Consider the following 15,873-nt stretch of genomic DNA (forward strand, 5'->3'; position numbering starts at 1 on the left):
TCTATGGCTCATTTGTCCTACCCAGACATCCTCAAAACTTCAGCAGCTCAACTCCCTTCCCTCCAACTAAAGAGTTGCCAGTCAGCTCCCCTTGTGAGCACAGAGATTCACAAGGCTAAAGGAATGAATAAGTTAATTATAAGCCAGTAAAACCAAGTAGATGGAAAACAATTAATACCCACCAGTGAAAACTTTCCTCCTAATATCCAGAATAGTCTCAATAATGTATGATGAACAATCATGCTATCTTTTCTGGCTATATCACAATGACCACTGGGAATCAACAAGAATTTATTAAACATATATGATATGCCAGGCACTGTGCTAAGCACTGGTGATCTAAGGAAAGACAAAGCCAATCCCTGCTTTCAAGTTTACAGTCTAAGAGGGGAGGCAGTATGCAAACTCCTATGCACAAAGAAGATACAAAGGATAAACAGGAGGTATTCTCAGAGTGAAGGTCTTAGAATTAAAGGTGATCCATAAAGCCTTCTTACAAAAGATGAGACTTTCACTGAGATCTGAAGGAAGCCAGGGGAGCTAGGAGGTAGAGAGGAGGAGGGAGAGAGTTCCAGGCATAGAAGGCAGCCGGTGAAAATGTCTGGCATTGAGAGATGGAATGTCATGTTCAAGAGACAAGGAGTCCAGCATCATTGAATTGTGCCATATTGGAAGGGAAGAAGGTCTAATAAGACCGGCAAGGTAGGAAGGAGCCAGGCTGTTGAAGGGCTTTAAAAGGAGGAAGATGTTATATTTGCTTTCAGAGGACACAGGGAACTGCTGGGAAGAGCACACATCATGCTCTAGGAGATGATGCAGAATGTCCTTTCTTTACTTGCTCAGTCTAGGGGCAGGGGCCCATTTCTTTATCAAAGGAAGCAGAAAACCAAAATCAGAGAAGTTAAATGGGTTAGAATATTCCAAAGAACACTTGAGAAGAATGATCTCGCCAAGTAGGAGAGGGAGAAGCTCTCAGTTCAAGCTGAGCAAGAGTCCACTTTCAGCAGTGTCTAGAACCACTGGCACTGGGGGTCAAGGGATATGGGGGGCACTGTCTTTCCCTACATATCTTTGCCTCTAGTTCACTCTTCAGAGTTCATGCCTCACTTTTCCTCCGACCCACCTCTCTCAAAGTTTGTCTTCAACCTTGCAGAGGAAGTCCCTGCTCTATTCGAATAGCGGCTCAGTGATCTCTCATCCAATCAGGAGGCAGACACTAAGTGTGGTGCTTTCCAGGCAGCCTCAGAGAACCTGCCCTAGACTTTAGAGGAAATGTGGTTATAGATACATGAAACCAGGATTAAATATGTAAAATGAAGTGGATTTGCCAGGGTTTCCATTTTTAGTGAACTATTTATGATTATAACAAAAAAACCACATTGGAATTTTACCACCCAACAACCAAAGGTACTCCACGAAGAAATGGCAGAGAAGGTAGGAAGAGCAATTGGCCCTGACCAATGATGGAAGGAATCTGTTCTGGGATAGACACAATTTTAAAGGCATTTAGGCATCAATAATTAAGATATGTCAAAGAGATAAAGATTTTATAAGAAAAAAGATCTCAGAAGGAGCTTTTACAAAAACAGAGGTGATTGAAAAGACATCAACAATCACCATTGGTTACTTTCTCAGGACCTGCCTTGGATAGCTGGGCAACTGGAAGAGCTGCCATCATAGATGACACTCAACCCCCCTCACCTTCTCCCTCTCTTGGGGAGGTATGGGCTGGGATATTCCAGAACCAACCCAGGTTGGCACCTTGTTGGGGGTTAGTCAAATCCATTCAGAAAGTCAACGAACAAGAGACACAGAGGACTCTCCTTTTCCACCCCTCCCTATCTGCTTGTGTGCCCATGCAGAGGGGGTCTGCTGGAGAAGATCATGTGCAAAGCCCTGCCTGTTGTTTATCAAAGATGTCTTTGGTCCACATGTGGATCAGCTGCCATCTTTGCCAATGATTTTACTTCTCTGGGATATCATCTGGTCAGTGGGAAGGCGGGGCTATCATTCTTGTCTGAGGCACCGATCTGCTGGATGGCATGAGGTCTCACTGTCTCTCTGGAGCCTGGGCAGCTGGTGGCACCATAATGGAAAGAGAGCTGGACGTAGAGTCAGGAGAATATGAGCTCAGTCCGGCCTCAGATGCTTCCTAGCTGTGTGACCCAGGTCACTTAACTGCTGTCTGCCTCAGTTTCTTCATGTGTAAAATGAGGATAATAATATAGCACCTACCTACCTCCTAGGGTTGTTTTGAGAATAGAATAAGAGAATATTAATCCTGTAATCCTTAATATACTATGTAAATGTGAACTATTTTTTATAGGCGCATCCTTACAGATTTACAAAGAATGGGCATTTGGTCTAGGTATTTGAATGGGGGTTTAGATGGGCAATGATCTGGGCCCAGAATTGAACAGGAGGGAGTTTGTAGACTGGCTGGCATTTAGGAAATTGTGCAGCATTTTCTCCAGCCCCTAGATGCTCTGTGAAACAAAACCCCTGTTTCAAACATCAACATGCTTCTGGTTATGCTGTATGGCTGAGTCATGGGACACCACAATCTCTGAAGAATTAGGACTGTGGGTCACCAAAGGGCTGCAGAGAGATATCTACATGGCAGCTCTGGACAGGCTGCAGCATATGGCCACAGGGCCTGGCGCTGTGATCTTAGGCAGGGTACAGGAGCCCTCTGCTTTATGGAGAGCTAGCTTAGGGCCGAGTCAGGGTCAACTATTTGTTCAGGCAACATTCCAAGGAGTTGTAAGATTCCTACGTGTGACTATTATGCCTTGACTGCTCTTTTGAATGTGGAATCGCATCCCAAATCCTTGGAGTCAAGTGGTTACTGCACGTTGAATGAAAAGCTTCCCTAGGAGTTAGAGTAGCTGTGCCCCCATAATGCTGGATTGGCTCAAGGGCACTTCTCCCCTCCTCAGGGGCAATCTCACATGAGGGGTCATTGGTAAGAAAAACCGATTGGCTCATTGCAGATGTGGCCAGAAAGCAGAGGACAGAGTACTTGGCGCAAAGTCGGTGATGCTGGATTTGAACCTTGGCCCAGCTTCTTAGCCCTTGAGGGGCCCTGGGAAGGTCATTTCTGAGCCTCATCTGTGAACCGAGGCTATTTTACTAGGCCACTATTAAGGTCACTTCTAACTCTCAATGCATCTAATGGAGGTACACATTTGGAGGAGGGCCCGTCTAATGGGCCACTGGAATGGTTAGGAAGAACATTTTCGAAGCTTGACACATATGTCTGTTTGTCATGGAAGAAAAAAACCAAATTTAGCTTCTAGTTCCTGATGTGGCTCCATCAACCACCCAAAGCCAGAGGCTGTGGAGAGGAGCCAGAGGGCACCCGGGCTGCTTCCTGTCCCTGCTGCCAGGTGGCTGGGCACGGGTGGCTGGGCTGTGGCTCCTCCAACAGCATCTGTCCCCAGGGATTGGATGGTACTGAACTGATGAACAACAGCAACAGCTAACATCAATATGGCGCCTACTATGCGCTAGGCACTATGCTAAATGCTTTACTATCATTCCCTCATTTGGTCCTTACAACAGCCTCAGTGTGTACAGGGCAAGGGTGAGCAGAACAACTCAGTGAAGTCAGATTGGTCCATTCCCTGCCTCCAATCCAGCCGCCCGGGGCTGGCCCAGGGATTCATCACCTGGCAGGACCTGGGGTGGGGTGGGGTGGGGTTTGTTTACTAACAAGAGCACCAAGAACCACCCTGGAAGCCATCTGTGGAGCATTCTCTTGGTCATTCACCAAGACAAAAATAGCAAAAGTAAGGAAACACACCCTCACTGCTTCCCCCCAACCCAAGTTAAAATATTAGCTCCCATAACTCGCAAAATTAAACGAGACATAAATTCTGGATTTTACTTTGCTTTTTTGTAAGCCTAGGCCATAAAATCCATTGAAGTAGAGAGAGCTTGGTTGGCCAGGGCTGGACATGGGTTATTCCCTCTAGAAGGGGAGTGCACTGAGCACAATTTCACCCCATTTCTGCTGCTTGGTATCCTTGGGGCATGAGGCTTCACTGCTATCTTGTTTCACAGAGCACATCTCCAACATGTGGCACACCTGAGAGGGCCATGCTGGCTTCCTATTCATTGTAGCCCCCTGTCCCTGCCTGCTCCCCACTCTGCTCCACAGAATGTACCCACAGACATGGATTTGGGAAACTGCAACAACAGGGCGGGGCCCAGTTTTCTCCTGTCCTCCCTCGAAGTTGACCAAAGCTCCCATCTCCCATCATGCCAGCCAACTGAAATAACAAATTAGGGAGCTCTGCCTTTCAGTGATGAATGATGGGACTTGGGCCCTGGGGGGCACAGCCAACTGGGCTGCAGCAAAGCCTCTTCAAGGTACTGAATCCCAGGAATTAAACAAACAGACCAGGGAACGTCCGTCAGCACAAGCTCATTAGTTTTAGCTTTCCATCTGATAGATTGGCATTTTAAACAGGGATAATTAGTCAGGTTGGAAAGAGCCCTTCTTCTCCCCACAGTATGGGTGCCTAGAGGGAGCCATTGCTACCACAATATTTCTTCTCAGCGAGAAGAAGGACTGATGTTTTTTTATCAGAAAATGAGCAGCTGTCCTTCTGCAGATGATTTTTTAAAAAGGTTTGCTGTTTCTTCAGCGTGATTTTTATTTAATCTCCAGGCCAATTCCTTCCATGGAAATGCATTTGTAATTTTATAAGTCAAGAGGAAAATATTGTCCAATAATGAGAAATTTACTGTAGAGATGAATTTGTGTAGACACATTTGAGGCATATACTGGCTGCCCCTGCAAAGGCCTGGCTTGGATGTCAAGCCTTTACCAAGGAAATCCTCACTTAAGAAAACACACTATAAAAACCAGAGCTGGACTAGTGTCATTGGGCAGTCTTTATCACTGGTCCTGACCAACTGACTGATGTTTATAGAGGAGGCTCGATGGGGAAGTTGGATCCTACCCAAATCATGGTCAGAGAGGTTGGCCATCCATTCTTAGGGAACCTAAAAGTCTCCATGGGTGGAGAAGATCATGTCCACACTGCCGTCTAGCACTGAAAAAACAGCTTTACTCTGGTCTCAAGCAGGCCCGCCTCATGTTTATAGTTTGGGTCCAGAAGCACAGGACCACGGAGTTGAGAGTTGGAAAGGACCTCACTGGTCACTCGGTCAGACACATACCTGAAAGGAATCCTCACTATTGTCCTCCAGCTTCCATCTGAAATCCTCAAGGAAGGGGAACCCACCACTCCTCAAGACAGGCAGGCCCTCCTACCATTGGGCATCTCAGATGGCTGGGGCATTTCTCCTGGGCTCAAGCCTCTGGCTTTTTCAATGCCCACCTTTTGCTCCTTTTGCATCCACCTGACACCAAGCAGTACAAGGTTAATCTCCTCTCTATGTCAGCCCTTCAAACAGATGCCAGGAGTTCAAGTTCAAATTGATCCTGGCTTGGTCCAGGGGAAATTTGGCTGCAGAATACTGCAGGAAAGGCAGCAGGCTGGTGCTGTGGATAGAGTGCTGCACCTCAAGCCAGGAAGATCTGAGTGAAAATCTGGTATGAGGCACTGGCTGTGTGATCCTGGGCAAGTCATGTTTCCTTGTGTGTAAAACAGGGATAATAATAGCATTAAAGCTATTACACAGCACCTGTCTGGTGAGGTTATTGTGAAGATCAGGTGAGATAATGTCTTTAGGGTGAGATAATATTTCATCCCTGGCAAACTTTCTAGCATGAGATAAATGCTAGCTATGGTTATTAGCCTGAAAATGAAGCTATCTTGTAAGAGAATGAAAGGAAAGTGTTACAGCCAAGGCTGGCTGAAAACAGACCAAGGTGGGGGTGGAGTTCTGGCGTAGCTGATGGTTTGGTAGCCAGAGCCAGGCCAGCCCCCTCACACCCAAGCCTGCAGACGAGGGTGGTGCAGCAGTCCCCAGCAGCCCTCCTGGGTGGCTCTGCCCTGGCCTAAGCTGCTCTAAGGATGTTTTAAAACAGGGAAAAATCTCTGCCACTTCTGGAGATGGGGAGGAGAAGGGTCTAATTGGGTCAGGGCCTGACCTGGGCCGAGTTGGGTGGCAGTAGAGGATCCATACCGAGAGGTAGAGGGAAATAAGGTTGGTTAGGAATGAAGGATGGATCTGGCTTGGCAAACTGGACAAGGCAGCCTGTGCCTCATGAGGCTGGCCAGCGGTGGGAGGGCAGGCATGGGCATTTTAACCACCTCTTATTGACTAGCTGGGGGAGCTAGTGGGCTGCTGATGGCAGCCCACCTTGGCGATGGTCCAGGTGGGGTCAGAGTGGCATCTGGGGCTTGGTCTTCACATGATACACTCAGGAGATGGTTTTTGGTCCAAAGAGCAGGACAAGGAATAGAAAACCGTGTGATGTTGGCCCCAAATCCCAGCTGAGAGTGAGGGTGGCAGAGGGTACAGGGCATGAGCCACTGCACTGGACAGCTCAAGTGGACCTGGGGTCAGCAGGGGGAGCAGAGCTCTATCATGGCACTTTCTGCTGTCTTGCTTTTAAGGTATTCTAGGCATTACCATCTGTGACAGCCTTGCACTGAGGGCGAGCCATGGCCTTTAAGGTTGGCCAAATCTTGCATGGGGACAGTGAGATGAGCCCAGCTCATTCATTCAATCATAAATGGAGAGCTGGAAGGTTCCTTAGAGGCCATTGAATCCAACCCCCTCATTTTACAGATGAGGAAACAGAGGCCCAGGGGAGGGGAAGTGATGTATCCAAGGTCACACAGGGAATAAATGTCTAAGGGGGGTTTGAACTCAGGTCCTCCTGACTCCAAATCCGGTGCCCTCTGCACTGCAGCACACTGCCCTCTATTCAACAGGAGCCAGAGAGGGCATGGTTGCCTATCCCCGCTGGCAGCTTCCAGAGGCAGACTCAGATTAACGAGATACTAAGTATTGTGAAGATTGGAAGAGGAGAGGGGGGCTGTCCTTCTGGAACACGTGCCCATGATGTGCCAAAGAGCCTCTGGAGATCTGTGAACCCCGATGACTCCTCTCCATTTCTGATGATGGGGGAGGGGCAGTACATAAACCAGAAGGAACCCAGAAAGCAGTTCTCGGGATCCCGGAGGTCCTGGGAAGGCATCTGCCCCACTTGAGGGATCAGGTGGTGTGTCCATCATTTTTGGGAGTTGAAAGTAGAAATATTAGCAGAAAAATGAAGATCCAGGAAGTGGCTAAGAAGATGGAGGTAGAAAACATATTTGTGTGGGCTTTGGGGCCAGAGATGGAGTCCATCTGCCAATGACCTACAAGTGCTGGCTTGGAGGTTTGCTGTTGTGACCTGAAGAGCTATGGAGGAAAAAGGGAGGAAGAGGGAGAAAGGGACACACCTATGACAGCCAAGTCAGACACTGAAGGCGCAAGGAGGAAACCCCAGGAGGAAAACCATTGCAATTTACAAGAGCAAATAACTGAACAGAGGGGGGCAGAGAGGATGCTTACGGCCCGAAGTGCAAAGTGTGAACAGCAGACCAAGTCAGATCCACACAAGGGGCCCACGAGATCTCCTTGGCATTGCTGAGACTTGGTGAGACAGGCCACCACACCAGAATACAGCAATGGAGAAGTCTGCCCTGCTCAAAAGGACTGTTTTAGATGGAAAGGGCAGCAAAGTGGCCACACACACACACACACACACACACACACACACACACACACACAGAGAAACAGACACAGATACACACACACATGTCTTGGCTGGATCTGGTTTTGGATAAAGCTGTGGATCCCACATCCCCTATATCAATAGGATACTCTAGACCAAGCAATGTCTTTGTGGTCCCTCCCTTTTACTCTGTGATTCTGTGACATTCTTAGGTCAGCCACTAATGGCAGGAAAGTGAGTGTGTAAAGAATTTAATTCAAATGATTGTTTCACATGAGAACTTAATATAGTGAATTTGCTTTAATAAGTCTTCCCTTGGAAGAGTTTGGTATGTGTGTGTGTGTGTGTGTATGTGTGTGACATTTACTCTTCTAAACATGACAAAGTAAGGAGTCAAGGAGGCCCAGAAGGAGAAAGCCTGACAAAAAGCTCAAGATATTTGAAGAGAGAGAAAGCAGGCTCTTCTGGAAAATTAGAGCAGGCTTCATGGAGGAGGAGGTCCACGAGCTGAGCCACAAAGAAAGAGAAGGTTTCTGAGAGGCGCAGGTAAGGAGAGGGTCTAAGGGATGGATGGCAGGCGAAAGAGCACGGAGGCAAAGGAGGGTGTATTGAGTTCTGAGAACAGCAGGAAATCTAGTTTGGCTGAAATGCTGAGTATTTAAAGGAGAACATTAAGGTTGGAAAGGTGGGTTGGTGCCAGAGAGCATGGGGCCTTAAATCTTGGCCTAAAGAACTTAGATTTTAACCTAGAGGCTGTGGGGAATTGTGGAAGGCTTTTTTTATTAGTTAATTTATTTATTTTTAGTTCTCAACATTTACTTCCACAAGTTTTAAATTTCCTCCCCCTCCCTCCCCAAGATGGCCTGCAATCTGATATAGGCTCTGCATGTACATTCCTATTAAACATAGCTTCGGTTCACATTAGCCATGTTGCATAGAAGAATTAGAACAAATGGGGGAAACCACGAGAAAGAAAACAAAACAAAACAGAAGAGAAAGGAGTCTGCTTCGCTCTGTATTCAAACTCCACATTTCTTTTTCTGGAGGTGGATGGCATTTTCCATCATGCATTGCTGAGAAGGGCTAAGTCTACCAAAATCAGTCCTCGCACACTGTGGCTGTTACTGTGTACAGGGTTCCCCTGGTTCTGCTCACTTCGCTCAGCATTGATTTGTATGTCTTTCTGGGTTTTTCTGAAGTCTGCCTGTTGGTCATTTCTTACAGCACAATAGCATTCCATTATATTCATGTACCACAACTTGTCCAGTCATTCCCCAATTGATGGGTGTCTCCTCAGTTTCCAGTTTTTGGCCACCACAAAGAGAGCTGCTATAAATATTTTTGTACATGTGGGTCTTTTTTCCCATTTTTATGATCTCTTTGGGATATTGCCCTAGAAGTGGTATTGCTGGGTCAAAGGGTATGCACAGTTTTATAGCCCTTTGGGCATAGTTCCAAATTGTGCTCCAGAGTGGTTGGATCAGCTTACAACTCCACCAACAATGCATTAGTGTTCCAGATTTCCCACATCCTCTCCAATATTTTATCATTTTCCTGTTTTGTCACGTTAGCCAATCTGATAGGTGTGATATGGTACCTCAGAGTTGTTTTGATTTGCATCTCTGATCAATAGTGATTTAGAGCATTTTTTTCATACGACTATAGATATCTTTAATTTCTTCCTCTGAAAACTGCCTGTTCATATCCTTTGGCCATTTCTCAGTTGGGGAATGATATGGAAGGTTTTTTCGATCAGAGGAGTGATGTGGTCACCGTGCCTCAGGAACATAACTTTGGAAATGTTGGATTGGATTGGGGAGAAGAACTCACTTAGAAGGTTATTACCATAGTCCAGGTGAGAGACAATGGGGCGGGGGCGGGGGGGGGGGGGCACCTGCACTAGGGGGTGGAATTGGATCAAGCACTGGGTGTGGGTGAGGTCAGGCAGACCTGTATTCAAATCCCACTTTAGACACTCACTAGCTTTGTGGCCCTTGCCACATCCCGGGTGCTCTGGCTCTGTTTCTTTATCTGTCAAATAAGGGACTTGGACTCCGTGGTGTTTAAGGTCCTTCTGTCTCTAAGTCTAGGATTCCATGATTAAAAGCCTGGATGTAGTGAGGAATGTGAGCCCCCTGAGGTCAGGGGTATTTCCCTTTTTGTCTCTGTAGTCCCTGCACCTTGCACAGAGCCTTCCAAATGAGAGGCAATTAAACATTTGAGGGGGTGGGAGTGAGGGACAGTGTGGAAGCAGAGCCCACAGAGCCGGGTGGACCATGGTGGTTGAGGGACAGGGGATGCTGGGGCGGAAGCTGCCTCTGTCATCAGAGGTGGTCTGTGGGCAGGAGGCATGGGTTTGGCAAGAAAGACAATGAGTCTGTGGAGCCGGAAGGACCTCCAGAGGGCACCTGAAGATGTGGCCATGGAGCTCAGGCAGGGGAGCTTTCCCTGTAACCAGGTCTTCAGCGGCCTTCCCAGCCCCCAGCTCCAAGCCCTGCTGCAACATGGAGCCCCTCCCCCTTCTAGCATCCCTTCCTTGCTTGTCCTCCCCCACGAGGGTGAAAGCCCCTTGAGGGTGGGGCTGCTCTTGATTTCTTGTATTTGTATTCCTAACACTGAGCACACTTCGGGGTATACAGTAAGCACTTAATAAAAGATTCTTCATTCATTCATTCATGTTGCAATCGAGTTTTCACTAGAATTTTCCACATCCCAGGCTCATGAGCTCCAAGGGAGAGGAGCGTGGGGTTGTCTCAATCAAAGTCATGGGACAGAAAAGTCCCATCCTTCCCGTGCCCCAGGATCATGTCTCCTAGCCTTGATCTAGAGCCCAGTTTGATGATGGTCTTGTCTTCCTCACACTGAGCACACACCTTTGCCTGGCCTTCTCCTCCTCACTGCTCACTAATCTCACTTCTTCCCGAGCTCAGGGCAGTTCCCTGGAGGACAGTCTGGGCTGGTTCTGAGTGCTCACCCAAGTAAGAACCTTCCCTCTGAGCTGAGCTCTGCATTAACTCACTCCCAGCCAGAGAGTTCATTTACTGTGGTCTGTTCTTTCAGCTGCTCTAATCTGTAGAACTTCTGTTTATGGTTTACCTTTCCTCAATGTAGACTAGCTACTGTTGATGGTCATTTGTTTAATCAGCACCTGTGGGAGGTTGTTTGTCCTTCCTTTTCAAAGAGCTAACGGTTTGGATTGAAGTGAGGAGGGCTGTGCAGAGTCACCAGCCTCACTCTGTCTTCTGGAGCCACATGGGTCCAGTGGCCAGTTATAGATCAGGAAGACTGGAGATGGCCCTGGATACCATCAGGTGGGAGGGAGCTAACCTGGAGAGAATAACTGACTTAGACTGCCCTAGAGAAGCATCAGGGAAAGCAGCACTTTCGCTGAACCCTATTGTGGGCCTCGAGGAGGCCAACACCCTTCCTGGAGATAGGAGAGGGAAGGAGCCAGCCCTAGCCGTGGCAGTCCTTGGGGCCTGACTGACCCTACCCACAGAGGCCTCTTCCTACTCTTAGCAAAGGTAGAAATTTCAGAAATGGGGTGGGCCACATCCTGGATCACGCATCCTTTCAGGCCAGGAATGTTGATTTAGAGAGTAGGGCACACACAACTATTTTATACTCCTGTCCTAATTATTGGAATTAATACCCTTCCCCACGTTGGGTTGTAAAGTCCTGCGCTAGACCAGTCCAAGGCCCGGCACAGAACAACAGAACACAGGCACCTGTGAATTTGTCAGAGAATCATTGGTTTGGAGCTGAAAGGGGCCTCCGAGGCCATCCAGGCCAAGCTCCTCATTTCACTGAGGATACTTAAGTTCTTAGAAGAGAAATGACCAACTCAAGGTCACACATCTCATAAGTGTCTGAGGTGGGATCTGACTCCAAGTTCAGTACTCTCCCCGCCAAACCACAACCCCTCTGTCATGTCTATCAATCCACAGGACTAAGGGCCATTCTCGATGCTGGTATGAGCCGGCATGCCCTGACCGGTCCTCAGCTGCTGACCAGCCTTCTGGGGCAGAGCTCTGGGACTTCAGCCTCTGGGTCATGAGCTGGCCCTTGGGCCCCCTCACCATCTTCTGACTGCCCCCAGGCCAGATAGATAAGACCTGTTCGAATGTGAATAAACATCTGTATGGACATGTGTATGTGCAGGTGTAAAAAGTCTCCCTTGAGGAATTCAGCTCTGAGTCTGCATGGACAAGTCCAAAGCCCCCTCCTCTGTGGTGACTGGCCAGACCATGGGTTTTGCTGGTGCTGTCCAGGAGACCTCAAGGAACCCCAGCGGGCTGAGGCCTGCCAGGTATCAGCAGAGCCATGGTGAGACCCGACAGACCAAACAAATAAGGAAGGCCGGCTCAGCCAACGCTGGGATCACCTACTCAGGTTACACATTGATTCTCTGCTTTGCAAAGCGATTTTCTGTGGGGACCCCCTGAGCTCCAGGTGTCTGTGGTTCATTTAAAAGAGGACTCAGCCTTTGAATTTGCTTTTCTGGAACATTCACAATGAATAACTGGAGGCGCACCTGCAGCTGGTAAAGGGAATGGCAGCCTGGCAGCAGGGAAAGCCTCACTCTCTGCTTTGTTTTTATTGTTGTAGAGTCAGAGGCAAGTCTGGAACAGCCACCAATCAATCAGACTTAGGCAAGGGATGGATCATGACAAGCCACCGATGAAAAATGAGAGGTGGGGGAAGGAGGACAGAAAGAGATGGGGCCTGCTTTGTGTGTGGTGTGTGTGTATGTGTGCTGTGTATGAGTGTGGTATGTGTGTGGTGTGTGAGTGTGGTGCGTGTGTGGAGTGTGTCTGTGTGGTGTGCAAGTGTGGTGTGTGTCTGTGTGGTGTGTGTATGTGTGCTGTGTGTGAGTGAGTGTGGTGTGTGTGTGAGTGTGGTATGTGTGTGGTGTGTGTGTGTGTGTGTGTGGTGTGTGTGTGGTATGTGAGTATGGAGTGTGTGTGTGTGGTGTGTGTGTGTAGTGTATACATAGGGTGTGTGTATGGTGTGTGTGGTGTGTGAGTACGATGTATGTCTGTGTGGCACGTGTATATATGCTGTGTGTGAGTGTGGTGTGTGAGGGTATGTGTAGCGTGTGTCTGTATGATGTGTGTGTGTGGTGTATATGTGTGTATGTGGTATGTGTGTGTGTGTAGTGTATGCACAGGGTGTGTGTGTGAGTGTGGTGTGTGTGTGTGGTGTGTGTGTAGTGTATGCATAGGTTGTATAGGGTGTGTGTGTGTGGTGTGGTGTGTGATGTATGTGGTGTGAGTGGTGTGTGTGTGGTATATGTGTAGTGTATGCATAGGGTGTGTGTATGGTGTGAGTGTGGTGTGTGTGTGTGTGGTGTGGTGTGTGATGTATGTGGTGTGAGTGGTGTGTGTGTGTGGTATATGTGTAGTGTATGCATAGGGTGTGTGTGTGTGTGTGTAGTGTATGCATAGGGGGTGTGTGTGTGTGTGTGTGTGTGTGTGTGTGTGTGTGTGTGTGTAGGGGGCAGCTGTAAGGCTGCTTCAGAATGTTTCATGGAGAAGAAGGTTTGCTCTAGCTGCGTGACCACAGGCACAGCACATTCAGCCTTGATTTTCCTTACCTATAGAATGGAGGTGCTGCTGCTGCCAGCACCTGAGCACTCCCTTGTGAGGTTATTACACATGAAGTGCTCTGGAAGCCTTAACGTGCTCGTTCTTAGCTTTTTATTGATATTCTTTATGTTAAGCTGTAGACAGCCCTGAACGGGAGAACGATGCCCACCACCCAGTTCACTCTGTGCCCACCAAGCAGGGCACCGGCCACAGGTCTGCTTACTGAGGGTGCATTGGGCTGAGCCTGCACGGACTCGGGAGACCTGGATCTTTCCCTACACCCTGTCACTGTCTTGGGACTTTGTCCAGGATGCTCTGGCTGGTCCCTTTCCCTCGGGGCATTCTGTGCTCTGACTTTCCAAGTGGTTTCTCATAATCGTGATGTTCAAATGATTGAGCAATGCACCCAACTGGCTCTTGCCTTTGGCTCCCCCTGCTCTCTGTCATTTGGGCACCTCAGCACATCCTGGGATGCCCAGGAGACTCAGGAGACAATCTGTGGCAAGCGTGGGGAGCTCTTCATACAAGACCTCGTGTGACAACGAGGGCATCCCTCTAAAGGGCTTCTGAGCAGAGGGTGCAGTGTGGTGTCATGAAGAGATCCCACAGGTTCCAGCTTGCTCCTTTCACAGATTATGAGACAGGCCCACAGAGGAGAAGAAGCATGCCCAGGGTACAGATAGCATGTGGCAAACAGCTGGGATTTGGAGCCAGGTCTCCAGCTTCCAAGGCCGAGCCCCTGGCAGGTGGCTTCAACAATATGCTTTGCAATGATGTGTCCCTAGGTATATAGCAGGGTATAACCATGGAAGGAAGGCTGTTACAATAGCCTAAGTGTAACAAGGAGAAATGTCCTGTTGTAGCTAAGTGTCAGCCTGTGATGAGGGGTATGACAATGTCATTCTTTGGGGAAAGAGGAGGGGGAACAGGAGTGTTCTGATGCACTGAGCGGTACAGCTGCATCACCAGCTGCCCACATACAATGCCCCTGGGGGTGTGCCTGGTACTGTTTCACTGAGGTTTGGGGCGAAATAGGTTTTTGCGGAAGTAGCTTAAAGTTCCAACCTTCCTCACCAGCACCAGAGCTACCCAAACTTTCACCAACACTGTGGACCCCATCCTCTCCCAGCCTAGAACTGCCCTGAGACCAACGCATTGAATGAGGGATGAACCTCTCCCTGCTCCACGGAAAACGGACCTTCAGACCCACAGGGACAAAGATCTGCTGGGGGCAGACTACCTGGCTTGCCCTTCTCGTGGCTCTCTCACACTCCTAGGTCACCTGCCCAGCCCACTATGACACAGATCTTGTAAGCACGCTGCTGCACACTCCCTAGTGCTCTCAGCACACACGCAAAGGGATAGCGAAAGCCGGGGTGGGGGGCAATTTCTGTTCTAAATCAGGAATGTCCTTTCTTGTTTATTAAACTAAATAACGGTAAAACCATCGGAACTGGATTGCATACGTTGGGCTGGGCAGGAGGCGGGTCGGAGCAAGAATCAAGCACCCAACAGGGGTCGGCCCAGGGGAACCCAGGACTTTCTCGATGGATCTGCCTGTGCCCCACCCAACGTTTGGGGGAGTGGGGCTTATCTCCGGCCCTTGAGATCAATGGCGTGGGAGCCCTGGTGAGAGCCCGACTAGATCTTGCTGTCCCCACCCCCGCCCCAACCGGTCCCCAGGAAATGCGGACAGGCTGCCCAGAGCTCACCCCACTCCCTGGCTGGAGTGGAGGGGGGGCGTAGCGGGAGGAAAGACAAGGAGGGGAGAGGGAGGACAGCACAAGAGAAGACGAGAGAAAAAGATAAGAGAGGAAAGAAAGGGATATAAGAGGAGAGAACAGAGGGAAGAGGAAAGGAGGGAAGAGGAGAAAAGGAAGGGAGAGGTGAAGAGAAGAGAAGGAAGAAAAGATAAGAAGGCGAAGAGAGGTGAAAGGAAGGGAGAGAAGGAGAGAGAGAGAGAGAGAGAGAGAGAGAGAGAGAGAGAGAGACAGACAGAGAGAGACAGACACAGAGACACAGAGAGAGAGAGAGGGCTTGAAAGTGGGGGAGGTGGGAAGGAGAGGTGAGGCAGTACCTTAGATTCCTGGCTGTGGGTCGATGCTGGGGACGGAGGGCCATCTGCGCTGCCGCCCCCCTGCTTCTCTTTATTCAGCTCGTGCCCCAGGTCCTCCCGGTGACTGCTCGGAGGAATCATTCTACCTTTCGAGGGGATCCGGCGCTTTCTGGGCCAGGGAGGTGAGTGGCCTCTTCGTGCCTCGGTCCAGTTCTTGTGCTGGTTTCCCCAAGCCCAGAAACTCTGCTCTCAGTTTGAATCAGCGAGCAGGGCTGGGAGGCGCTGACGTTGGGGTTCCGTCTCCCCTCCTGGCTTTCCTTTTCCACTCACGTTTCTTCCCTGCTAATCTCTCCCTCCCAGCGCCCCTCCCTGCCTCCCTCCTCCCAAGCGCCCTGCCCCCTTCTGCTCTGCCCTCCCCCCTTCCCTGGCAGCTCTATTTCGAGGGAAGCCGGCCGGTGGCAGCGGGCTCAGTCCGCGGCTTCCCGGTGCATTCCCAGTCCTTGCTTGACGTTCTGCCTGTCATCCCAGCTGGTCCCGGCGTTCCGGGGGAGCGGAGGCAGAGGCAGGCACCGGAGGAGCCGGGG

At 49.5% G+C, this 15,873-nt stretch overlaps 1 protein-coding gene across 2 annotated transcripts in view; it reads right to left on the reverse strand.

Annotated features, from left to right (window-relative positions):
* The window catches only part of STAC (SH3 and cysteine rich domain), a 61,031-nt gene extending 45,601 nt beyond the window's left edge, over positions 1-15,430 (reverse strand). For both annotated transcript variants that reach the window (XM_036739271.1, XM_036739270.1), the window contains exon 1: positions 15,311-15,430. In XM_036739271.1, coding sequence (XP_036595166.1) covers positions 15,311-15,430 — 120 coding nt within the window. The remainder of the gene's footprint in view (positions 1-15,310) is intronic.
* Positions 15,431-15,873: the final 443 nt, after the last annotated feature.

Source organism: Trichosurus vulpecula, chromosome 9 (genome assembly GCF_011100635.1).
Source record: "Trichosurus vulpecula isolate mTriVul1 chromosome 9, mTriVul1.pri, whole genome shotgun sequence".
Taxonomy (NCBI): Eukaryota; Metazoa; Chordata; class Mammalia; order Diprotodontia; family Phalangeridae; genus Trichosurus; species Trichosurus vulpecula.